General features: G+C 38.5%; 1 protein-coding gene and 1 non-coding gene across 2 annotated transcripts in view; one reads left to right on the top strand and one right to left on the bottom strand.

Annotated features, from left to right (window-relative positions):
- The window catches only part of FARSB (phenylalanyl-tRNA synthetase subunit beta), a 58,568-nt gene that overhangs the window by 22,144 nt on the left and 12,050 nt on the right, over nt 1-24,374 (top strand). Inside the window, exons 14-16 of the mRNA XM_039844903.1 lie at nt 1,509-1,601; nt 5,219-5,336; nt 17,023-17,178. Of these exons, the coding sequence (XP_039700837.1) occupies nt 1,509-1,601; nt 5,219-5,336; nt 17,023-17,178 (367 nt within the window). The remainder of the gene's footprint in view (nt 1-1,508; nt 1,602-5,218; nt 5,337-17,022; nt 17,179-24,374) is intronic.
- Nucleotides 15,496-15,568, bottom strand: TRNAG-UCC (transfer RNA glycine (anticodon UCC)). Its single transcript has one exon. It is a non-coding gene; the product is annotated as a tRNA-Gly (tRNA).

Here is a 24,374-nt window from a genome sequence, read left to right as displayed (position 1 = left end):
ATTATAGGCTTCATTTACTTGTTATTTTTTTCTAACACTAAAATAAACACATATATGTTAACATTTAAAAAATACTTCTTCCTGAATACCAGCTACGACCACTTCAGGATATGTTGATTTAAACAGCTACTTAACTCTTTCCCTTATCATCCATTGTCACGATAAAGTAGGTCACTCATATACCTCGCCATCTTGCCATGTGTCTGCAGCCTTTTAAATATAGATAGTACTAGTTCTGTTTAAGAATAGATTGCCTGTCCTAATTGATTGATCACATATCTAAATCTTGTTATAAAAACTCCTCTATGCTGTGGGGAAACGGTGGCTGTTTCCAGTGTGCCTGCCGTCATTCTCCACCCCTGCAGCCATGGCACACCCGGGCGTCGTTTCCCGCTATGCCAGGGTGTGGCTTCAGGATCCTTCCCAAGAAAGCATAGCAGGAAGTCCTTAAAGCTGGCATTGGCATAAAGTGAATCTAAACCCTTTTTTTTTTTTCTGAGCGACATACAGGCCAGCTAGTCCTTGACCATTTCATAGAACAGTGCAGTGAGCAATATCACTTCTTGTTGGAAGATTGTACAGGACTCGGATGGCACATCAGTTTTCATGTTAAGCTTAAACTCTTTTTTGAGAAGTTAGCGTTATTATATGTGACAATTGTTTATTCTTAGGAATGATTTATGAACTATCATTAATATTTTTCTGATCATTTAGTTTGTGCCAAGCACTTTATTTGCATTATCTGTTATTAGACTTGCTATCTCTAACAGTAAGTTTTATTTGCACAACTTCTACCTGCCATCTGGTTTTTGAGGGAGATAAGAGTCTCTCTCGTTTTGGTGGACGAGTGCTTAGCAGCATATTCATTGCCCAGAGCTTTATCAAGCACGTGTGCACAGGAGTTAAATGATATAGGGGAAAGAACATTGGGCAGAGTTCAGGCCACTTGACTTCCGCTGTCTGTCCTACCATTCTGCCATAAGTCAGTGTGGGTGTGGCAGAAATTACAGTGATGGTCAAAACAGAAAGCCATAGGAGCACTGAAGAGGGAGAGCATGCCAAAGAGGGAGTCGTGAGGGATATTTTAACGGAAGAGGAGGAGATGTCCTTTAAGTAGAGCAGTGGGGGGATGGCAGCAACTAGGGCAGGAGCGTCTGTCAGGAAAGGCAGGGGAAAGTATAGGGTTCAGGGAATGGCAGGGAGTTGTAGTCTGGTAAGGTAAATGGGAAGAGTTTAGAAAGGCCCTGGGTATGGATTGTACCACCATCTTCATGTGAAAAATTTGGATCGTGGCTAGAACTCATCGTAAGATAACGATGACGAATTGCATCTGCTGTGGGCCTTGGTTAATCGTGTGTGTTTATTCTTAGTTTATTCTTATCTCACTGATTTGTACAGAGAATCGTCATTGCTATGAGACCTTCGGTTGACTTACAGCATTAAATACTTTTTATATTAAATTTGGTCATCGCTTTTCCATGTTGACCTATTTTGTATGTATTTCTTAGTGCTCTCAAGAAGATATTGCCGATAAACTTGGTTTGGATATCTCTGCAACAAAGGCAGTTCACATCAGTAATCCTAAGACAGCTGAATTCCAGGTAAGAATTTTAAGTAGATAAGAATTTGAGTAAAAACTGAAGAGGCAGTACATGAGTTATACAGCGTCTCTTCAGTGATTACACTCAGATGACAGAAATCTTAGGGCTTTTTAAAAATCTCTTCTTGGATAAGTTTTATAGTTGGTTCTTACATACTTTGCTGACAGAAATTCTTAAAACTTCTTATAATCTTTTCTTGATTATAGCTGGTTCTTACTTGCTTTGTGCTATCTAGCCCAGTCCGAACTTTCCATTTCATAATTGATTTTTAATGCTATTTTCCTATTTCACATCCTTTCCATCCATTTGTAATAAATGAATCAACACCTCTTCTGAGTACCTCCCTGAAGGTGTAACTTTAAAAAAAATTTAAATTTTATGATCTGTCGAACTACCTACTAATGTGGCAGATTAGAGTTGGACTACATAAAGAACTAATTGGTAATAATATGCATCAAGTACATGAATTCTTCGTCTGCACTCAGTGTCAGAACTTTGAAGACTCCTTACACTAGTTTGGAGGGGTTGTGATAATGAGTTTTTATGTTTTGTTTTCTGAGGTCCACTAGCTTTTTTACTGCTTTTGAATGATGCCTGTGGTTCTTTTTAATAAGAGATTCAAATTCATTTGGATAGAGCCAGTTTTCAGTAAATTGTAATGGATTTTTATGCGAGTTTATTCCAAATTTTCCTTTTCTCCCAGTTTCATTTATCAAGCTTGATTTCTTAAGATGTGGTAATGCTATGTTCTTTAGGGTTTACATCCTGTCTTAATCTACTGTGTATAAGGAGGAGGACAATAAATCAGAAACACATTAAATGTCACTGTAAATAGATGTGGCTTAGCACACTTAAGAATCAATATTTCTGCATAAAATATGTTAGAGATGAAAGTGAGTCTGTCTTTTAGACTTGACAGATTCTGTATTTTATTCCTGCTTTACCAACGGATATGTCCTACCATTGCTAATGTGGCTAACAGGTTTATATTTATGGTTAAATTTAATGTAAAGTTGCTCGTGATTGTGTAACTCTGTTGTCTAAGCCATTCTTTCTCCTGTAGAATTGACTTTGGGCATTTTCTGATAGTAGATATATTATTGTTAGTAGATTATATAAATGGATAAAATAAGAGAAATGTTATTTAGCTAAAATGTTATTTAGCTAATATAAGATTTTATTATAATTGTTATAAACAAAATTACAGAATATTACCACTTCCCCCCAAATTAGCAATAGTATTCCTTAATACCCTCAAATATCCAGTCACTGTTCAAATTTTCCCAGTTCTCCTTTTTACAATATAGTTTATTCGATTTGAGATTTAAATGAGGTTGAACATCACAGTTGATTGATGTGCATCTTAAGACTTTTACAATCTATGAGTGCCATCCATATCTCTCTCCCTCCTCCCCTCCTCCTCCTCTCCCTCCCTCCCTCCTCTCTCTCTCCCCTCTCTCTCTCCCTTCCCCTTCTTCCCCTCTCTCTCTTACTTCCTTAAAGAGACTGGGTCATTTGTCCCTGGAGAGTCTTAACATTTAGGATTTTGCTGACTGCATTCCAGTGGTCCCCTATATTTTCAATAAATTGGTAGTTAGATTTAGAAGCTTAATCAGATTCAGGTTTAATTTTGTAATGCCGTGGGTTTTTAAATAAACAAGTAAAGCTTATCTATAAAATAAACTAAAAAAAACTAAGCAACATTATCTATAAAAGTAGCTTGTTTCTATTCCAATAAAATAAGCTTTTGCTTTTTAACATTGTAGTTTCGTTTCTGTGAATGGTTTGGGCACTTTTCTCTCCAGTGGGGAAAGTGAGTGGAATTGCAGTGAGTCGAAGGCCAACAGCTTGCTGATAGCGTGAATGTGATAGGAAAGTTGTTCTCTGTTTCCCTCAACCCAGTCTAGCACGTGCATTTGGGAGCTTGTTCTTACTTGTGTTGGATCTAGGAGGGCCTGTTGTTTTAGCCAGGGTGGGCAGGGCAGGCCTCCTTGGGAGAGAACCTTTGAGCAGAGACTCAAAGAAATGTACATAGCCACATGTGTATCTAGAGGAAGAATATACCAGGCAGAGGAAAGAGCAAGTGTGGAGGCCTGAGGTGGAAACCTGCTCATGGTGCATGGGTGCACGGCCGGGGCAGCCGCGGGCGTGGAGGTCAGAAAGGGGCCAGGGCCACGGCCACGGACCCAAGTAGGGCATGGATTTTAAGTGTGATGGAAACCGGTCGGAGATTTTGAGCAGAGGGGTTCCATGATCTGATTTAGGTTTTAAAGGATCACTCCGTGTGGAGAATAGACCATCAAATGGCGGGAGTAGAAGCTGAGAAAGAAACTTAAGAAGCTCGAGCGATAGTCTGGGCAAAATACAGTGGTGTTAAATCTGACAGTAAAGCCCAGACTCTCGGCGATGACGTCACACCACTGCTCATAAAATCCTTCCGGCTACGTGATGTGTTGACAGCTTCCATACTTCATGTATCCGAGAATGAGGAATTTATTTCACAGACAAAAGCAGGGAAATTTTGCTCTTTTCCCGTTTTTAAGAACTAGGATATATATTTATACTTCTTTGGCTACCAAGCTGAAAACTATAATCATAGTTTACCCATAGCATCGTATTTTTAGTGCCTAGATATTTGTGTTCTGGTTTCTTCATTGTCCTGGTGTTTTAATTGCATTTACCTTTTCCCGGTAGTTTTTAAAATTTTGATTAATTCATATTTAATCTATTCAAACATTCATATTTCTTGTAATCTACTTCAATTACTTTATTAAATAAGGCAGGATATGAAAATTTACATATTTGAAATCTTGAAAGCTAACTTTAATTTTAAAAATTATAATAACCAATCCTAGATACAAGTAATTATGTTTGTTATAATATTTGTTCCTCACTTATTTTTTCATCAAATTTATGATTTTTTATTTTGTAAGTTTAAAAGCCAGAATATATATTTTTCTAATGTCTAGGGATTGAAAATTAAACATGACTTGGATATTTAGGCATCGCATTTTCCAGAAGTGTGTTCCTATGAAGCCGTGGAGTCTTTTGGCTTTGTTTTTAATCAGTTTTGGTAGTTCCCCCTTATCCATGGTTTCACTTCCAGTGGTTTTAATTGCCTGCGGTCAACCTGGTCCGACAGTATCAAATGTAAAATTCCAGAAGTAAATGTTTTTCAGTTTTAAGTTACATGCTATTCTGAGTAGAATGATGAAATCTCATGCCATCCTACTCCGTTCTGCCCAGGACGTGACTTGTCGCTTTGTCCAGTGTATCCACACTGTATATGCCACCTGCCTGTTAGTCACTTAGTAGCCTACTGACTGACTACGCGGTACGCCAGTGCTTGTGTTCCAGTAACCCTTATTTTACTTAGTAATGGCTCCCGAGTGCAAGAGTAGTGATGCTGGCAATTCAGATATGCAGAAGAGAAGCCGTAAACTTTATCATATGTATGTCTGTATGGAACAAACATAGCATACATAGGGGTTGGTACTATCCACGGTTTTAGGCATCCACTGGGGGTCTTGGAACTTATCCTCCACAGGTGCTGGGGCACTGCCGCATGTCTGTCTGGTTCTCCTTTGGTCAGTGCAGTTTCATGTCTTCTCCTGTAGGTGGCACGCACTACCCTTCTTCCAGGCCTCCTAAAGACCATAGCAGCAAATCGGAAGATGCCCCTTCCTCTGAAACTGTTTGAAATCTCTGACGTTGTGGTGAAAGATCCTAGCAGAGGTAAGAATGAGTCACCTTTGATTTGTATAATTATGAAAATTTCAACTGTATATAAAAGTAGAGAAAATAGTGTAATTACCCTTGTGAATCCAGCTGCCACCTTCATTAATTATCAGCACATGGCCAGGCTCCTTTCATCTAAACTCCAGCCCACTCCCCCATATTATTTTACTGTAATTCTTAGACATCATATTTCATCAACAACCATTTTGGTATGTATTTCTAAAAGATAAAGACTAGCATTTTGGTTTTTAAAAAAATAACCCAACACCATTATCCTATCTAGTTATCAACTATCTAGCCAGCATTTATATTTTCCCAATTGTTTCATAAATTTAATTTTCATGATTGATTTATTTGGATCCAAGCAAGGTCCAGATATTTGGTTACTATATCTTTTTTCTCTTAATAGAAAGCAAATTTTAACAAAGGATTTTATAACATTTTTGAAGACCTCTATTAAAACCTTATCTTGAAGAGCACCGTGGAGCTTTTCTTTTTGTCTTTTATCACGTGATTTATGTGCATATCATTTTAAGGTACTTGATATATTGTCATTCTAGTTTGTCATTGACGACTTACCACCACTGTTGTGTAGTGATTGTAAATGGTTTAACCAGTTTTTGTCTCTTTCAAGTATGTTCTGGAGTTGTTAGTAGAGCAAGTTGCTTGGTCCAACATTTGGAACGCAGTGGTTATTTAATAAATATACGTTTAGTAAGTACTTATACCTGATTGCCAAGGACCTCTGTCTTATTCATACTTCCATGTCTTATTCTGACTTCTGTGTCTTCAGACTTACAGAAGTCTGACTGTTTCAAGCTGTGTATGACGTCATCTCTTGGTGAGCGGTGCCCTCAGATGACTAAATTGCTGGCATTATTCCCTTGGTTCTCTGTGTGTAACAGTTCGGCTCTAGGCAGTGTGTATCCAGTGAATCTCACTCCAGACTGCAGAATTCAGAGTGCATTCTTTTGAATCAATAGACAGAAGCAGAGGCCTTTTTCTTAATTAGTTCTGAAGAGGCTAATATGGCATCATTCTAAGTATCAAAAGTAGTCAAGAACTATTGGCTGTAAATCAGCTTGTCTTACGAAATAGATATTACAGTGGGATGTCCACCTTGACTGTCTCTATGTGGACCGTCCACAGCAAACTCTTCAGCCAGGGCTGGACCCCACCTACTCCCTGTTATGCAGTCTGTTTTCGGTTACCAGCATCACCTTTCATTTGGTGCCTTTTACTTTTTAAAAAAAATTTTTTCAATGTACTTTTTCCCTTTTGATTGTTAAACCATCTCTTTGAGGCAGATGGGATAAAAAATAATTATCTCCTTTTATTATGTAGGAAAATAAAGACAGAAAAGAAGTTATTTGCCCAAGCAAGGCTACATAATTTAGACTTAGAGCTAGGGTCGGATTTTTGGTCTCAGTGCATTTTTCCTTGGAGAATAAAACTTCATTGTGATATCAGTCTGTGCAGAGTTTTCTTGGGGTGGTAAATCTGCTGTAATAGAAATCTGAACATTTCAGCGCCATAGTTTTCCGGGTTCTTATGCCTCAGACCCTCCGTTGGTTTAGATAATTAAGCATTTGTTATAAATTCAACGTCAGATTTTTCTGTTAACTGATTTGTTTTCTTTCATCTTAGTTCTTAGTTTTATGTTGTTTTGATCTTTGGTGATTCAAACATATTTATAAATATAGAATTAGGTTAATTACACTAGATTTCCTCAAAAGTTTTGGAATTCTGTTTCAGCCGTAGGCCTAATTGCATGGGCTCCCTCCAGGGCCGTGCAGGGCTGGGCATGCTCGCAAGCAGGCAGCTGAGTCTGTAGGGTGAGGAGCAAGCTGGAGTCCCCACGGTTGCCACAAAGAAGGTTTCCCTATTGGCATGCAGCACTTTGGAGCACTATAGGGTATTGCAATCCTAGGTAGAGGTGCCTTTATTGTTTCTCTTTTCCTCTGTGTTTCTTAGGAAGGCCCAGACATAGACTTCACTCTGCCCCAAGGCCCGTGCTTGGGGATAATAACCTACCCTGTTGAGAGAGAGCTGGTCTTAGGGACAAGTGCTGTAAGCATCACCTAATAAGTCACCCTGGTGATAACCTCAGAAACCTAGTCTGCATACTTTTTCAGAGATTTGCATTTCTGCTGCACTTTGTTTCATTGAGAAGAATAGTTCTCATCTCTGTAGCAGGCCTCTTTTATTCCTGTTTTTAGTTGTGATTATTCTGCTCTGTTTTCCCCATTGAGTCATTTCCATCTGATAATTACTTTTGCCTGTTGTCTTACACCATTATGGTTTATTTTTCTTTAGAATTTTCTATCATATCAGGGGTTTGAGGAATGAAAGGAGGTTCATCTGCTCAGTAAGTTTACCATCTTGAAAACATAGGTTCGCTTTAATTTATTTGGAGTATGTTTCCTCTTTAGGTAGGCCTGGATTTTATTTCATAATAAAAGTAGCTTTTCTGATGGCTTACTTTAAATATGTGCATGTGGACTCCCTGCTTGTCATCTGGTGTACGTAGAGGACTCTGTAGGAGAGGCAGCAGAGCACAGCATGTCAGAGAGACTGTGCAGGCAGAGGGCCTGGGTTTGAGTCAGGGGTCTGCCACTCACCAGCTGCTTAACTTTTTACAGTTTATTCAGTCTCACTGTGCCTTAGTTTTTTCATCTGTACTATGAGGAGAATGATTGCACTTATTCATTAGATTCATTATAAGGATTAAATGAAATTGCATTTGGAGAAGTTCTGGCCACATAATAGACACCATTTAGTGTCTGCTTTTACGATTGGAGTATTAGCATCCCCTAGTGCTAGAAACATAGCATCTGGTCTGATAATATTCTGTGAGGATGACTTGGAAACCTTTGCTGGCCATTCAAGAGTTAGGGTTACCTTGTTAAGGCATATGGGGCTCATTTTTGTCCTAATCTTTGACTTAATTTGTTTTTCTTCTTTTGCACAGTAATTTTTTTTTTTTTTTTTAGGACAGGAAAAACAAAATGTACTAATGTGGAAATTTACTTAAGAAAAACAAAAAATTTTTTTTCAGTAATTCACCACCACTTCTTTTTAATGAATCGAGTATGGATGTTTTTACTGCCCTTCAAACCAGTAAGCATTTCTCTGTTGGATTTACATTAGCCATTTCCTCCTAAATAATGAAACTATTTTGAAGACAAAAATCTTGACCATCCATAGAGGATTTTCCAGTTCATATGAAAATGTCCCAAATTTTCATTAGTTTGGGCAATACCCAAACTACTGGCTTAACGGGCCAAAATATGTGGCAAGAACGAGCAAGACAATCTCATTCGTTACACTGGTAGAAAAGTATTTTTTAGTTTTAGTTTTGTTTTGTTTTTTGCTAGGGACTGCTTGAAATATAAGAGACAGTCTTGAGGGAAACAGACCAGGGGACACATTTTTACAGATAGTGCTCTGAGGGAATGTGCAAGTTAGCCTGATAGTTCAGGAAGGGAATGACAATTGTCACTAAATTGTTTTGTAACACTTAAGAAGAAGCCAGCACTGCTAGCCTCACGTCAGTTTTGTGTTGGCAAGCGTACCTTCCACAATGGAAATGAAAAAGGAATCTCTACCGGATTTCAGTATGCCCCCCACAGATGTGTCTGACCTGCATTTCTGTAAGAGTAAATGAAAGACTGCTAGCCCCTGTTCTCGAGAGAGCTTGACCTCGCTGGACAGTTTCCTGTGCCGCTGTGGACTCTCTGACTGACCGTGTTGCGAGGCGCTCGGCTGGCTGCCTGTTCTGTGGCGAAGTCAGGCACGCTTCTCCAGTAGTAAGACTTGCACTGTCTGACTCACACACATTCTGGTTCTTTGAGGCCGAGTCAACCACTGGATTTATTGAGTCTTAAGATCCAAAGTTGCTGCAACATTTAAAAAACTTAGTTATGACTCAAGGGCCTAAGCTGATTTATCCCTTTTGCTGGGCAGAGTGGCATGTGTCTTTGGAACGAGAAGTTAAGGCAGGCTGTTGGGGGAGACGCTCAGCTCCTTCATGGGGAGGCCGGTAGACGCGGTGCCGAAGCTATCAAATCGGGCTGCCGTGTGAGTTAGTGATTGGTTCCAGTGGTTAATACTTTCATTTTTTTCTGTTCGACATCAAGGATAACTAAACTATAAACAAAATAGTAAAAAATTACTTAGCAAAGCAGAGGATCTAACTGAATTGTGAATTTTTATGCCCAACTGTATTTGCAGAGCCCAACAATCTGGCTTTTTATTAAATGCAGATTGAATTCTGCCATCACAGTTTATCCCATTATGGTCACCGAAGCTGCCAGTATGCCAAGAAGCTCACTGAAATGGTGGAAGAAAACACATCAGTGGGTTGAGTTTAAGTTTAAAAGGAACCATAGCCTGAGAAAGATGACTTAGTTTGGCTTCGTGTAGTATATAGGGTGATGTAGATTTAGCACAAGACCACCATCCCGTTGTCAATTTGACGTACATCTGTGGAGAACTCTGTAATCAAATCGCCATACACTTCAGTTTCAGCACTGCATTTAAAGAATTTGGGGTTTTAGTAATTATTCTAGTAGGTAGAAGAGGTTAAAGGCCCTTGACCACTCAGAGGGCCTCAGTTACCTTACTCGCCTTAGCAAGCACACTTACTCCAAGCCTTCACTTCCTGCTCAGACCGTTCCTACTTTGTCCAAAGCATTGCTGGAGTCCTGGTACAAGCTGCGTGTCCTCTGCTTCCCAAATCACTGTTTCTAAAATTTCGTGTTCTCTCTGAAGTTGTTCTAAATCAGATGATGAGCCACTTCTTACCTCAACTAGTTTGGATGTGGAGTCCCAGAATTTATCTTTTTTAACTTTAATCGCAACATATAGTTAAGATTCTTGTTCCTTCCTCCTCCCTGGCTGCATGGATCGTAACTAATTTCACTATTCTTTTATGATTCGGTTTGGCTGTCGGTTTGTACCATTCGTGTATTTCTTATATTGTGACCTACTAAAATAGAGGAGCCGGATCTTTATAGTTTTTCTATAATTCTTTGCTTGATAAAGAATTCAATAAAAGTGTTTTCATTTTGAGCTTGAGAAATACTTCAGCTCTGAGAAATTATCCGTTGATTCTGCAGCCATCAAATAATGGAAGATTACCTAGCATCCACATGTGGAATGTGGTTTTTTGGAGAGAGCTTATGTCATCAGTCTAGATTAATTTAATTTTACTACTTCATATTTTTGGCATGTAGAATTTCCAATTAATAATTCAAAAAATCTGGGTGTAAGGAACATTGACATTAACAATATCTGAAGTAGCATCATTCGCATATGTGATGGCATCTTAACTGTGTAAATAACATCATTTTTAATATAAAAAGTTATTTTAGTATGTTTGGTTCCACATAGTTAAGATCTGTTAACGTGAGTATAATGTGCTCTGTCATGCGTTGCATATTATATTTTTTTAATAGATAAAAATCTATTCCAGGTTTATGTTAACTAAATAAAAGCCAACCCACAAGGATATAACTTTTTCCTTCATGCATTGAGAAGGTTATAGATTTTTCCTCACACTATTTTCTTGGCTTGCAGTATTATTTAAAAGAGAAAAACTCTATTTCGGTGCTATACTATAGATGCTTTTTAAGGATAATTGTTCTTATTTGTTTTCAAAATTGAAAATATATTCGTAATATTCTTAAAAACTTCATCAAATATATATTTCTAATTTAAAACTAATTCTGTTCCCATGATATTTAAAAAAAAAATACACATATTACACATATCCAGCTTCTCCCTAATCCTACTCTTAGAATTAGTTGCCAGACATTTTCTATGCATGTCCAGCTGTATGTTTTACATTCCTTTATATAGCCATAGATAACGGATAAATCTTTTTTTGGTTTACACCAATGGAATTACGATTTACTCTTTTTGCTTTTTCCTATGAACACATTCTGTCTACCCCATTCTTTTTAATGGCTGCATGATATTCCATTGTATGGATGTACTATAATTTATTCAGATTGTTAATGCCGAATATTTAGATTGCTACCAGGTTTTTGCTAAAATATGTCTGTTGCAATGACTATCCTCATACTCTTATACAAATACACAAATACGCATTTTTAGAAAAAGACTTGGTCAGGCCATAGGTATGCACATTAAATGTTTGCTGTCTTGTCAAATTCTCTTCCAAAAAGGACTTAGTTTACAAATTTGCAGTCTTACCAAGAGTGTGTAGGTTTCCTGTTTTCCCATATTAGATAAAATTTTTTAAGGTTTATATCTTCACAGGATTCCTATAGGTTTCGTGAATCATTTAATACACTGGAATTGTTCAGGAGATATGTAAAGCTTCAGTCTCCTGGGGACCAGTATTAAAGACGGTTATTGGCAGGAAGAGTCTAGAAATCAGGGTGCCTTGTGTCATTTTCTGAGCTTGGCCAGACTGTTAATCTCAGGCTCCATGTCAGTCAGCCACTTACTACCCTGGAAGCCTTTTTCATTTCCCAGTGGGCTTTCTCCTAGCATCTCGTTTGTGAGAACAGAGAGGGAAAGGTTGAAGACTCTGCCCTTTTCCAGATTGTGCCGTATACGATAGCATCACCTAACGATCTAATTTGCTTGCAATCGTTGTTACTTTGGTGAAAGAGAATTGACACCAAGGAAGAGCCTCTTCTAAAAATGTGAGTTTGTATGCAGTAGTCATCTAATAAGGGACAGTATGTACTATTCTTTTTCTCTTTCTCTTCTTTGAAAAAACCGTTTGGCATGTTCTTTCCGCTTATAGAATCGTGGCCAGCCGCCCCTCATTGGGGTGGTTTAGATCAGCTTCTCGAGGCAGTACTTTGAAGTCTGTGAAGTACATTGGTAATTTAGGCTGACATACTTGGCAGGCCCATTCAAAAAGCAGAATTGTTTGATGGCATGACACAAGAGGTCTCTTAACTGAGTTATAAAGAACTGAGTCATTTCCAGCAAACTCTAGTTGTGGCATGAAATTTAAATAGTTCTTATTTTGTGGTGCGCAGTCAGTGAACTTTGTGATGTAATTTGGTCCCTCAGTGCAAAATACTAGGAAATGGCAATTTTACTATACCTAGCAGCTTCTCTAGGAAGGAATGGGTGGAACTGAGTATGTAGTTATTTTCTTTTTTTTCCGATTTGGCCACCTTAGAGGGAATAGCTTTGCAAAAATGAGGAAGCAGAGTCTGGAGGGAGCAGTAGCGATTGGGGAATGTGAACACCAGCTACTCAGCGGTGGCGGTTGGGAGGGGCTGCCCAAGTAATGACTTTAATCTGATTCTTGTGGCGGGTTTAGTACAAAACCCTAAAAGTCAGTGGCTTTAAAAAAAAAATTGCAAAATCGAATATAAAAATATATAGCTCATTATGGTGTGTGTGTGTGTGTGTGTGTGTGTGTGTGAGAGAGAGAGAAAGAAAGCAGTATGCAAACTTTTCTTAGGAGAAAATATTTTTTTAAAGTCCTGTATTTGACACTCTTAATGCAGCAATTTTATCATCGCGTCCATCAAAATCACATAATTTTTTTTTTTTTTAATTCTAAGACTTTAAACCAGATGTTGCTCCTCTTATCAGAAAGGTAAGTTTTACATAATTTGGAGATCAGGAAATAAGTATTCCAAGGCAAAGGTTACCAAAATAAAGCTTCCAGTTTATGTTGCTAAGCTCTCTGAATGGTAGCATTACTCTTGGGCTCTTCTCTCACAGCAAAAAATGCAAAAACAAAGTAGTTTCAATACGCGTCTGTGTGTTAAAGTGGAAGCATGTGACACCAACAAATGGGTACCACATGGCAGCGATGCCCAGGAGCAAGTCCGTATTATGAAAGGGATGATTTAGTTCTGTTTCATTTCATTTTTTTCCCTTCAGGGAGTGGAGAGGGGAGAGAGAGAGGGAGACTGGGAGTGGGTGTGTGTGGGTGTGTGGGTGTGTGGGTGTGTGTGGGTGTGTGGGTGGGTGTGTGGGTGTGTGGGTGTGTGTGTGTGGGTGGGTGTATGTGTTGGGTCCACAGATGAGTCAGGCCCTCATTTCTAGTTTATGCACGTGGTGGTTTAGTGAGGTTTTTATGCCTGCCTGATTTTAATATTAATCTTTATTCTTACACCGTCAGTTAAAGCTTTTAGATACCAAATTTCTTTATCCTTGTAAATGGAAATGTAGAGAGTGACAGTAGTCAGTACTCATTTTCCTACATCAGCTGACTCTTGTGCTGACTTAGAACGTGCTTCACTGACTGGTCTGGCCTTGTTAAGTAGTAATTTGTGTTTACCTCCCTTTTCAGGCCTTATTCATTTATTCAGAAAATAATTGTTGGGGGTTTAGTCTGTGCAGGCCCTGGGCTGGCCTTGACCTTTACCCTCTAAGGAAACCTAGTACGTAGTGCCTTGGACAAAGGTACTAAGAAATGTTATATGGCAAGAGAACAGTTATTTCTTCACGTGTGTTCAGGAAGCATTTAACTTAGAATACATTTTCCATGAGTTACAATACTGTCGATGGCTAGGAAACTTTAGTTAACTGACTTCTAAAAATAATTTACTCCAGTTGCTCAACTAGAATTCTTAAATATGAAGACTTGAAAACTCAGACATCTGTTTATGATATCAAAAACATTTCAAGAATGCCCATCTTTGGCTTTATTAAGTAAGTATATAGCCAAATATAGTTTGCTGTATATTATTTGCCCTTATATTATTTGTTTTCATCTAAATCCTCTAGGGATTTAGAGATTTTATCTAAATCCTTTAGACATTTAGAGATTTCCACTGTATAGTGGAAGGGCGAGGGTTTTAGAGTCAGAAGATCCTGGTCAAATCCAGGTTTTGTAACTTATTAGCCATGTAATTAATTACAATTAGCTCCAGCCAATTGGCTTCACTTTGGGCAAAATCTTTCTGAGCTTTTGTTTCTCCATTTTATTTTTCCTGTTCTATTTTATAGGGATAATAAATCCTATCTTACATGATTGTTTTGAGAATTAAGTAAGATTACAGATAGATTGATAGATAGGTACTAAGTACCTGGCCCATGGTAGATAATCAGTTTCTCTATTCTTTTTCACCCCATTATATTACTTTTATGTTACTTTAGTAGTTAAGTGCAGTGTCTTAATATACCCGTGTTTTATTTGGATATCTGGAAGGTAAAAGGCATTTTATATTTCATCAGTTATGGCAATGGGAACTGTTAATCAAAAACCTTTGATGCCAAAAGTTTTTCTGAAAGGAAGCATTTATTGAGCCATAGCCAGATGAAGGACCGGGTCCTGGGACATGCAGTCTCATCTACCAGCAGCAGGATGAGGCAGAGAAGACAGTCATGTCTGCCATCCTAGGACTGATGGGCTCTTATACAGTAAGTTAGGAAAAGAAAGATGTAAGTTGTTTTGCAAGGATTTACGTTGGCTATGATAAAGGAGAAGCGGGGGATAGTTGGGGGACAGGTGTACGGTCCATAAGCAAAGTATATTTGCTGTTTTGGGATTGGTTGTGAGCAGCAGTCTGGAAAGTTCATGCGTAACCAGGCTTCTGATGGTCAGTTGTTCTCCCTAGGTAATCGAGGAAATAGCCACTTGAAAGTTAACGTAAAGCTTCAGTGTACTTTCAGGGTTGTAAGTGGTCATTTGTCGGTTTTGGCTCTTTGGCTGTTCCCTGGTTAACCCCTCAACTCTTCCGACCACCCTCCGGCCTGCTGTAATGTCGTGTAGGGCATCTCAGAATAAATCTGTGGAAGAATTGCTCAGTGCCTGCTAATATGAAGCAGCTTTTCATTTTCAGTTTGTTGCCACAGATAGACATTAGTTCGTTCTTTCTCTTTTCCTGATTTGAAAAGCAAAATGCAGTCAACATTTATTCAGTGTTTGTGTTCCAGCAGTAGTCTCTCACAGAATTTATTAAAAGGCTCCAAGTGTATATAATGGTATAAAGTTAAATGATCGCCATTGAATTTGAGTGTATCTTTATATGCTATATGGTTTTTAATTTTTTTACATATATATTTTTTATTATTATCATTTATGCCTACAGCACCTGGTATTCCTAGGTGGTCTCCCATCCAAGTACTCACCAGGCCTGACCCTGCTTAGCTTCCCAGATCCGACATCAGGCTTGTTCAGAGTGGCATGGCCGTAGACCATGGACAGTGGCTCCACTGGGGCGCGAACCCAGGACCTTCTGCGTGGAAAGCAGATGTGCTAACTGCTGCACTATAGAACCACGTCCGCTACATGCTTTTATAAAAAATTAAATTTTAATACAGGTTTAGATTTTCGTAGCCACGCTCCAAGATACAAAATAGTTCTGTCACCCAGAAAACCCTTTATGTTGTCTCATAGTGGTCACGTTCCCTCCCCGCCCCGCTGCCCGTCACCTCATCTCACCCTAGGCACTCTCTATTCTCTTTGCTGTAGTTCTGCCTTTTCCATAATGTCATGCAAATGGACTCACGTTGTATGTAGCCTTTTGAGACTGGCCTCTTTCATTCAGCATAACACCCTTGAGATTAAATTCTCAAGTCTGTCAATTGGTTTGTTCCTTTTTACTGCTGAGTAGTACCCCATTATGTGGATGAACTACAGTTTATTCAGTCACCCATCAGGGTTCATTTGGATTGTTGAAACTTAAAAAAATATTATGTTTTGTAAGTTCTGAATTTTACAGTAGAATAATATATATTAATCAAGAAAAAAATGGAAAAATAGATAAAACTTGGAAAAATCCCTGCCCATACATAACCTCTGTCAACATGTAGGTATATTTCTTTTCAGTCTTTTACCTGTTTATGGAGTTTTTTGGCTTCTGGTTACATTTTTATAGAGTTGTGATTCTTATCTTCATATACTGCTTTTTTTTTTTTTCCTGTTTTAATTGTGAAGAGTGTATAGAACATATGGTTTTATAAGATTACTATAAAGCACACACTATATAAGTGTCCAAATTAAAAAGCGGAATATTCCTAAAGCTTCTGATAAGACCTTTCCCCATCATACCACCTTCCCCTTATCTAGAGCAAGCACAGTTCTGACTTCTGTGATAGTCATTCCCTTCTGTGCTCCCTAGTTTTCCAACCTATGTATGTTCTTTAAACAACACGATTTAGTTTTGACTGTGTTTGAGGTTGGCCTCCTGTTCTTTTGTTTACTATTTCAAGTATTAGCTCTAGCTCTGTTATAACAAATCTTCATAAAGCTGCTTCTTAGCCATGCATTATTCTGATGAGTGATTGTACTGCAGTTTATGTAGCCATTCCCCAGTTCAGCTGGTTTCTGATTTCATTATCGGAAATACTGCTTTATGTAGAAATAACGTCTTTCTACTTGAAGCCTTTTTTTGTATTTAGGATTTTTTTTCTTTGTACAGTATTGTGAATAAAAGAAGTCTTACGGCTCTGATACATGTTGCTGAATTATTTACAAAGAGTTTCACCAATTTATACCACTGTGAAGCCTTATTGTTCCTGGGCCAACATTGAGGGTTTTCCACAGCTCCCCCAAATAATAACACCTCAGAGGGCTGAAAAACCATCTTATCTTGCATTCCAAATGGTTCTCTATGTGTTTACTAATCAATTTTCTTTTCTGTTGTCTTTGCCCACGTTTGTGTTGGAGTAGACCAGATTCTTAAGTAATGGTCAATGTGGCCTTTTTTTTTTTTTTTTTTTTTTTTTTTAGATGTAGGTGCAAGAAACTACAGGCATCTCTGTGCTATTTATTACAACAAGAATCCTGGGTTTGAGATAATCCACGGGCTACTGGACAGAATTATGCAGCTGCTTGATGTGCCTCCCGGTGAAAAGAAGGGGGGATATGTGATCAAAGCATCAGAAGGTAAGACATGTCAGCTGAATCCAGAGTCAGTGATAATGAAATGAAGAGGCCTAGCCCCATTTTTGATAAAGATTTTTTGTTTTTTTGTTTTTTGTTTTGATTTGGGGAGAGGTGGGAGAGCTTCATTTTAATTATTTGTTAGTATTTTCTAGAAAACATCCCTTTTCCCGCCCACATTTTATGAAAATGCTTTTCAGAGCCATCACAGCGCTGCACAGTATGCCTCTGAGCATTGGTAACCCCTAGTTATTGTCACCTTCGAGCCACCAGCACCATGGTGAGCCCGGAGTTCAAACTGGAAGCTAAGAGAACCTAAACTGATGATTTGGACTCAAAAGCCGCCTGTCGGAGGCCTTTAAGGCAAAAGAAAAAAAAAACACCTCAAAAGTTATTCTGAAAGACTTCGCATATGTGAATCAAGTCATAAAGTTGACCGAGGAAGGGTGGGAATCCTGTGTAAAAGTTCAAGTACAGTATAATCTCTGTCAGAGAGTTTAAGTTAAGATAACGAAATGGAATGTGTCTACTCCTAATATGCTAGTTTCTTGTCCAAGGAGTTCTGAAAGTTTTGCTTTTCATATCCTTGTGGCTTGAAACTGAGTTATTTGGTTAAGCAAGAGATTCAGAAACAACTTGAGAGAACTATCTTACCACTTGTTTTTACTGTTTACCTGACAATTTTTTATGACTGTATTTGGCTTCTTAAATTTCTAATAGAAGGTTCATTTTTTTAAAAGTGTCATTTAACAGTTACTTATAGTGATGTGAGGTTGAGAGGGGACACGTTTTTGTTTTTCCTTTAGGGTTATTTTAGCCCTCAGAGATTGTTTTTTCTTCTGTTGGTTTGTTTTAATTTTTGTTTTCATTTAGAGACTTCTTTGAAAATGTAATAACCCAGAAATATTTGGGCCTTTTTAGGTTGAAGATCTATGGGATTGTCTGTTTCCAAAAAGTAAAATTAAAAGATTAAATGTCATAGGGAGTTACTGTTTTCTACCACTCTCTTATTAGAAATAGCCAGTGAAAATATGTGTTATGCTTATAGAATTCTAGAGTTTTAGAACTTGATCTGGGGGTTCATCAGGTCCAGTGTGCTGAGGTGACAAGTGAAGAAACCAAGGTGAGGCAAGTTAAGTGAGTCAGACTAGGTCATAAATGTGCTCGTTAGGTGTTACTGTAACAGCAGGTGCGTAAATAACCACTGTGGGTACATACGGTGCAGGACTAAATGTGCATATTTACACTCGGGGCCTTGGCCTCTCACTGCTCCTTCCACAAGGCCAACTTGCCTGCCTTCATTGTGCCTTTTACCGTTCAAAGCTTTGAGGGTGAAAGTTGTCCGAAAGAAAGGGTTTATTGAACCATATGGCAGCCAGAAAAAAGAACCGGGTCCAGTCTAAACCATCAGTAGCAGGATGAGATGGAGAAGAGAAGACAAACGTGTCCATCGTTCTGGGGTCGTCAGGGCTCTTCTATACAGTGAATTGGGAGAGGAAAGATGTACGTTGTTTTGAAAGACTTTCCACTGGCTCTGTATAAGGGGGTGGGAGAAGGTGAAGCAGGGCGAGTTCTGGGGCAGGTACGTGATGCTTTTGGATTGGGCGTGGGTAACAGTTTGGAAAGTTCATGCATCAGGAAGATGTGGTGGCATCTATTGGTCAGTTATTTTTTTAGATAAGAGCTGAAATAGCTGCTTGGAAGTTGATTCAGAGTTTCAGCATACAGTGGGAATGTGAGCCGTCTTTTGTTGGTTTCGGCCAGTGGCCGTTAACTGATGCATGATGCACCGTCTTGTGTCTTCCTCCCACCAGCACTGGCCATGTCGTTTTTCTCAGGATGCTTTCTGTAAGAGCCAGCAAGCCAAAGATAATTAGCATCATTATAAATAATAGTTCCTCATGTCTCTTAGGGATTTCTAAGTCTTTTGATTATCTAATGACAAATACAATTACCCTGGTTTTTTTGTTTGTTTGTTTGTTTGTTTTATGGTCAAAGAAATCAAGACCTAAAGAAGTGGCTTGCAAAATTAGTAGCGAAGCTGGTATTATTAATTCTTCATCTAAAATTTCATATATGTATATATATGAATATCATATCTGTATCATATGGATATTTAAGTAAATCCGTAAACACAGGAATTGGTCGCTGGGGCATGTTTAGCTACTTTGCTTTTTCAAATTTATATTTCGCACGTAGCTTTTTCTGCTAAGGAAAGGTTTTCTGAGTATCAAAATGAAGAGTAGAAACAGATTAAGAACTACCATTTCTTGCCATTCTTGATTACTGAGTTGTCTTCTATTACTCTGGCATATGGCTTACCTTTTAATAATTAAAAATCCCTGGCGGCTTTGCAGTTATAATTGAGCTAAGTCCATTCCCTAGAGACCCCCGCTAATGTCAGTCCACTGGCAGTTCCTCTCAACGTCTGTGCTTCCGGTGAACACGGCCGGCTTCCTTCTGTGTGCCTCGGGGGTCGGGAGGGATACTCCAGTGGCACGGGACTTGACCGCCTCTGAGAAACTCGGCCCTATTATAAGAGAAATCTGGAAACTTATTTGATTGATCATCACATCGATCCCAAGGAGTTCTGTCGCCATTGGCGTGTCGCCTTGCTTAGGTGGCAGCCCTCTGCAGTGTGTGGACTCTGCAGAAACACTCTTAAGGCTTTGATCGCAGGCAGAGCTAGAAGCTGGGGTCGCTTGGCCTTGATGGTTTTAGTTGGCTGTGCACCCTTGCGATTAAGATCATAGGTGAGGTACGTCGAGTTGCCAATAGAATAAGGTCAGCTGTTGAACGGAAAAAAAGAAAGAACATTTAACTTTTTAGCAACTTAGTGTTTCGAGGGTTTCAAAAGGCTTCACTCAGAATGTTTCAGTGGCATTTGATCAGATTATTACAGCATATGTATATGCATTTTTTCAGGCTGCTTCTCCTTTGTTTTTGTGGTTTGTTGCAAACTGAATTATGTATGTTAAAATGCATTCATCCTTTTCAAAAACCACTTCTGGGCAAGGAGAATTCTCAGCATTTTTGTGTGCAGAACAGTGATGTGATTCCCGGGCGGAATCGGCGGCCAAAACCATTCCTGGTAGGAGGTAGTAGGCTCCGTGTGGGATTGGCCACATGGACTTGCGGGTGCAATTTTTCCCCTTTAATTTGTTACCTGTTTCAGTTTTCTTTGTTTATAGTTCTACAGAAAATTTTAATTTAACTTGAGACAAGATCCCTGATGGAGAGACAAGTTTTAGAACTTTTATTTTTGACAATTCTAATTTCATGCTGCTCAGCATTCATTTTATGAACTGAAAAATAACCTTGTAAGTAATATGCACGTTTAGTCTTGCACCATATGTACCCACAGTGGTTATTTAGATGCCTTCTGTTACAGTAATACCTAATGATCGCTGACTTGACCCGTAGGCCGTGACCTTTTTCCTCTCTGGACACCTGTGGAAGATTTCAGACGCTAAAAAATCTGGGTGAAAGTGTGGTGTTTCCCTGGCCTTCCCACTGGTTCTTAGTGTAATATGAGCTTGGCAATACGTGAGAAGATTACATGCTGAATAACCTGTTGAAGTCAAGGTGTTCCATTTATGGTTTGATTTACACATAAAGTTCTGGACTAGAATAAAGGGGGTCTGCGTGGCATATCCAGTCAGTCCATCAACAAAGATGTCATTCTGTTGAGTCGCCAGGTTTAAGGGAAAAAGGTTTTGAAGTTTTTAAGCTTCCTGACCTTAATACTGTGCGGAAAAGAGTCTTTCTTCTTCCGGTTCTCTGTTTTTCGTGTTTGAGGCAAGCTTTCAAATACTACAATTTTGTTACCTTCTTTGAAGAGATTAAAAGACTCAAAGCAAAATTAAACACATCAGCAGTGATCACCACAGTCAAAACAGTAGTGTAACATGGGGCCCTAGTGTTTATAAAAGCTTCGGCAGTTATCACATGACTCACTTAGCCCCGTACTGTTTTTAAGTGTGCTTATTGTTCTCACCCACTTTCATATGTACAAGGCAAAGTTCTCACCACTTACTGTTCACTAAACAGTGAACATTTGCTTGGGCGTGGGGCGGGGGTGGAGGGGGGGAGGTTACTTAATTGACATTTTTGTACTCAGCAAATTAGAGTGCTTCTCGCCCACTGGAGTGACTTGAATCAGCTCACTTTCCCTTCTTATAGATGATGTTGTAACAGTTTCTAAACCTTTTAAAAAATTATCCTTCCCCTAAGAACATTTTTAGATTTTTTCCCTAATTTCTCCTCCATAAATATTTTAATACCAGAGATATACTGCATATTTATTATGTACTATATTTATAGCTGTGCTCTATACAGAAAAAGAATTAAGTATAAACCTTTTTAAAATTCAATTCAGATTTAAGAATAACTAAAAATTTTTAAGTTAAACGTTTAATTTAAAAACTATTAACATTTAACCATCTGCTGAATAACTTAATGTTTGTTTACTTAAATCGTGTATCAAATTATATATCCCAATTAGCAATTAATTTAAATGCATAACAACCGTAACTAAAAAATTTTAAAAATCATTCAAAACTTATTTTTTCAGCAAAAGTAAAACAGCCGAAAACGTTAGTTTTTTAAAAATAATTTTATTGGATTTGACTTTTCCTTGATGAGAGAAAATAACTAGCTGTAGTCAGATATTGTCAGTGTTTTTTTTTAGTACCTGATGTAATTAGTGATGTATTGAATAACTATTTGAATTAGAAACTGTTTTTATTTAATTCTCAAAGCCTGAGCCACACTCTCAGGATCAAACATAAATAACATCCACAAGGCAGCCAATGGCAGCCCCCAGGCCACCTTTCAGCAGGACTGTGCAGTCGAGAGAAAGCCTTCTGGTCACTGAATCACAGGCATCTACGCCATCGTTTTGAGGCACCGATCTTACATGGATTTGCTGTGTCTTCCGTGTCAGTGCTGCCCCTGTGATGCCCGAGGCAGCCCAGTGTGAGGTTTTCTCAGGGAGGGTTCAGCTGCGGAGGTCTGCAAACCATCATAATGTGTAAGAGTTTTTTCATGCTTCCCTCTCTGCCATAAGAATCAGTTGTCACCCTGCTGAGAATGTATTCTGTAACTGAGTGCATTCTTTGGAGTTATTCAAATTTAACTATATGTATTAGGCAAAAAGAAAAAAAAAAAGATAAAGGTATTTGTGTTCATTACCTTGTACTCCTTTTTATCCCACTTCCAAACTAGACCTTGGCCTCCACCGTTCTGGAGAAAAGGCCAGGGCCCGAACACAAAGAGATGCAAAACAAGTATATGTTAGCTTGTTTCAAGGGCCCAGATCCTGAAAGTTTAGAGGATTTGAGGGTGATTTTTACCACTTAGTGCCCGTCTTAACGCATGTGAGATGGTTTCACGTCCTCGGGCACTAGCAGGTTTGCAGATCGGTCACCCTTCGGCGACACCCTGATTTTGTCTGTGTGGCAATGTGTCGGTTAAGAACCTCTGTGCTTTAAGTCCCTATGGTGTGATGTGTTCCAGTAAACTAAATGTCAGCCCTCGAGTGGCCAATCCAGCTCTAATCCAGAAGGATCAAAAGGACGAGCGGGTGGAGAGAAAAAGGCAGGTAAACATACTGAATAAATCCCTAGTGGGGATGATGAGTGTGGAGCATTCCCATGCGCACACGGCTGCTCAGGGTATAGGCCCGTTTCCCTGGACAGCTTACTCTGGCTTGGACGTGCAGAGAAATCAATCAACTTCTGTCTTTTTAAGCCACTAAGATGAAACTAATCCTAATTTACAAGTTATACTTTAATTTGTAACTGCCTGATCTCCTTGGCAGCATTAAAATGCTGCCCTTCTCTAAGATAATTGACGAGGTTAACTTCTAAGTTATTTTAAAGTTAACTCTTAGTAAAATCATTTACTCCATTCGTTTACTTTCGCTCTCTTGCTCAATCCCTTTCCTCTTGACTCTTGCCTTGAGAAGTTTTGATGGCTCACTCTCATACTCACACATGCCGTGGTTTTATTCCAGTGACCTCTATGTGTGTATATCAGCTTCACGTTCATGCTTGTATCTCATGCCTTTAAGGCTCTGGTTGCCTAACCACTGGCATTTATTTCCAGTTTTCATCTTTACAGCTAATGAGGACTTTCGCCATTCCAAGGGGACATGTTTTAAGGATTGACTTTTAAAATGCCTTCTGGGCTCCCATTAAAAACAAACTCTATATATACTTTTAAGTAAATTTGAGCAAAGGGTCCCCTGTCTTAAAAAAGTTTGAAACCCACCCTTACAGAGAATCAGGAAGTTCATGAACGCTACAGTGATGATGATTAGATATCCTCACTTTTCTCTCATTAGGCAGCAATTAGATTTCAGGATTTGGGTGTTTTCCAGTTCCAGTTTAATAGAACACCAGGTACTTAATGGCGTCTTGTACTTCTGTATACTGGGTACTGGGAAATTAATAATAAATGTTTTTCATTAACACTGACTTAAAAGGGAAAATCTGCCAAAACATTGATATTTTTAAGTTCTCTCTGATAATCGAAGAAGAGTTAGTAGTATAAGTTAATACGATATGGCAGTGTGTTTTGTTGTTGTTGTTGTTGTTGTTGTTTTTAAGTCTTATCAGCTCCTGAAAGTCCTCAATACAATTAACTTAGTCACTTAAAATAATATATGGTATCTAGTACTTTGCCAGGGTAAGGTAACAAAATGATACAGATGAGAGGGTGTTGCATTTCCAAAAATAATAGGAAATACTGTGACAGAAAAAAACATGTATGCATGTGTTTAGGTAGGTGGATGGATAGATCTTAAGGAAGGAAACAACTTATCTATTCAAGTGTCCTTGAAAACAATTCAAAAGAAGAAAAAGAGTCAGTTCTTAAGAGAATAATTGGGAGTGATTTAAAACAGATAATTGTTCTTATTTCTTTTGAAGTAGATGTGTTTAAGCAAATCGGTTTATTGAATTTACCAATCTGCAAAATGTCCTTTTCCCCTTGGTGTAGTTACATTTAGTATTTCCTTTTCACTCAAGGTGTAGGACAAGGGCAATAATTTTTTACTTTTTATATATATATATATATATATATATATGAATTGGATGGAAGCATCCTTTAAGCAACTCCTGTAATGTAAAACCCATTTTGTTAGTTAAGTAAAAATTTTTTTTGAAAAAGTCACAAGCTTACTAAAAAATGCAGGT

This window comes from Pteropus medius, unplaced genomic scaffold (genome assembly GCF_902729225.1).
Source record: "Pteropus medius unplaced genomic scaffold, Ma_sr-lr_union100, whole genome shotgun sequence".
NCBI lineage: Eukaryota > Metazoa > Chordata > Mammalia > Chiroptera > Pteropodidae > Pteropus > Pteropus medius.
This window is presented reverse-complemented; position numbering and strand designations above follow the sequence as displayed.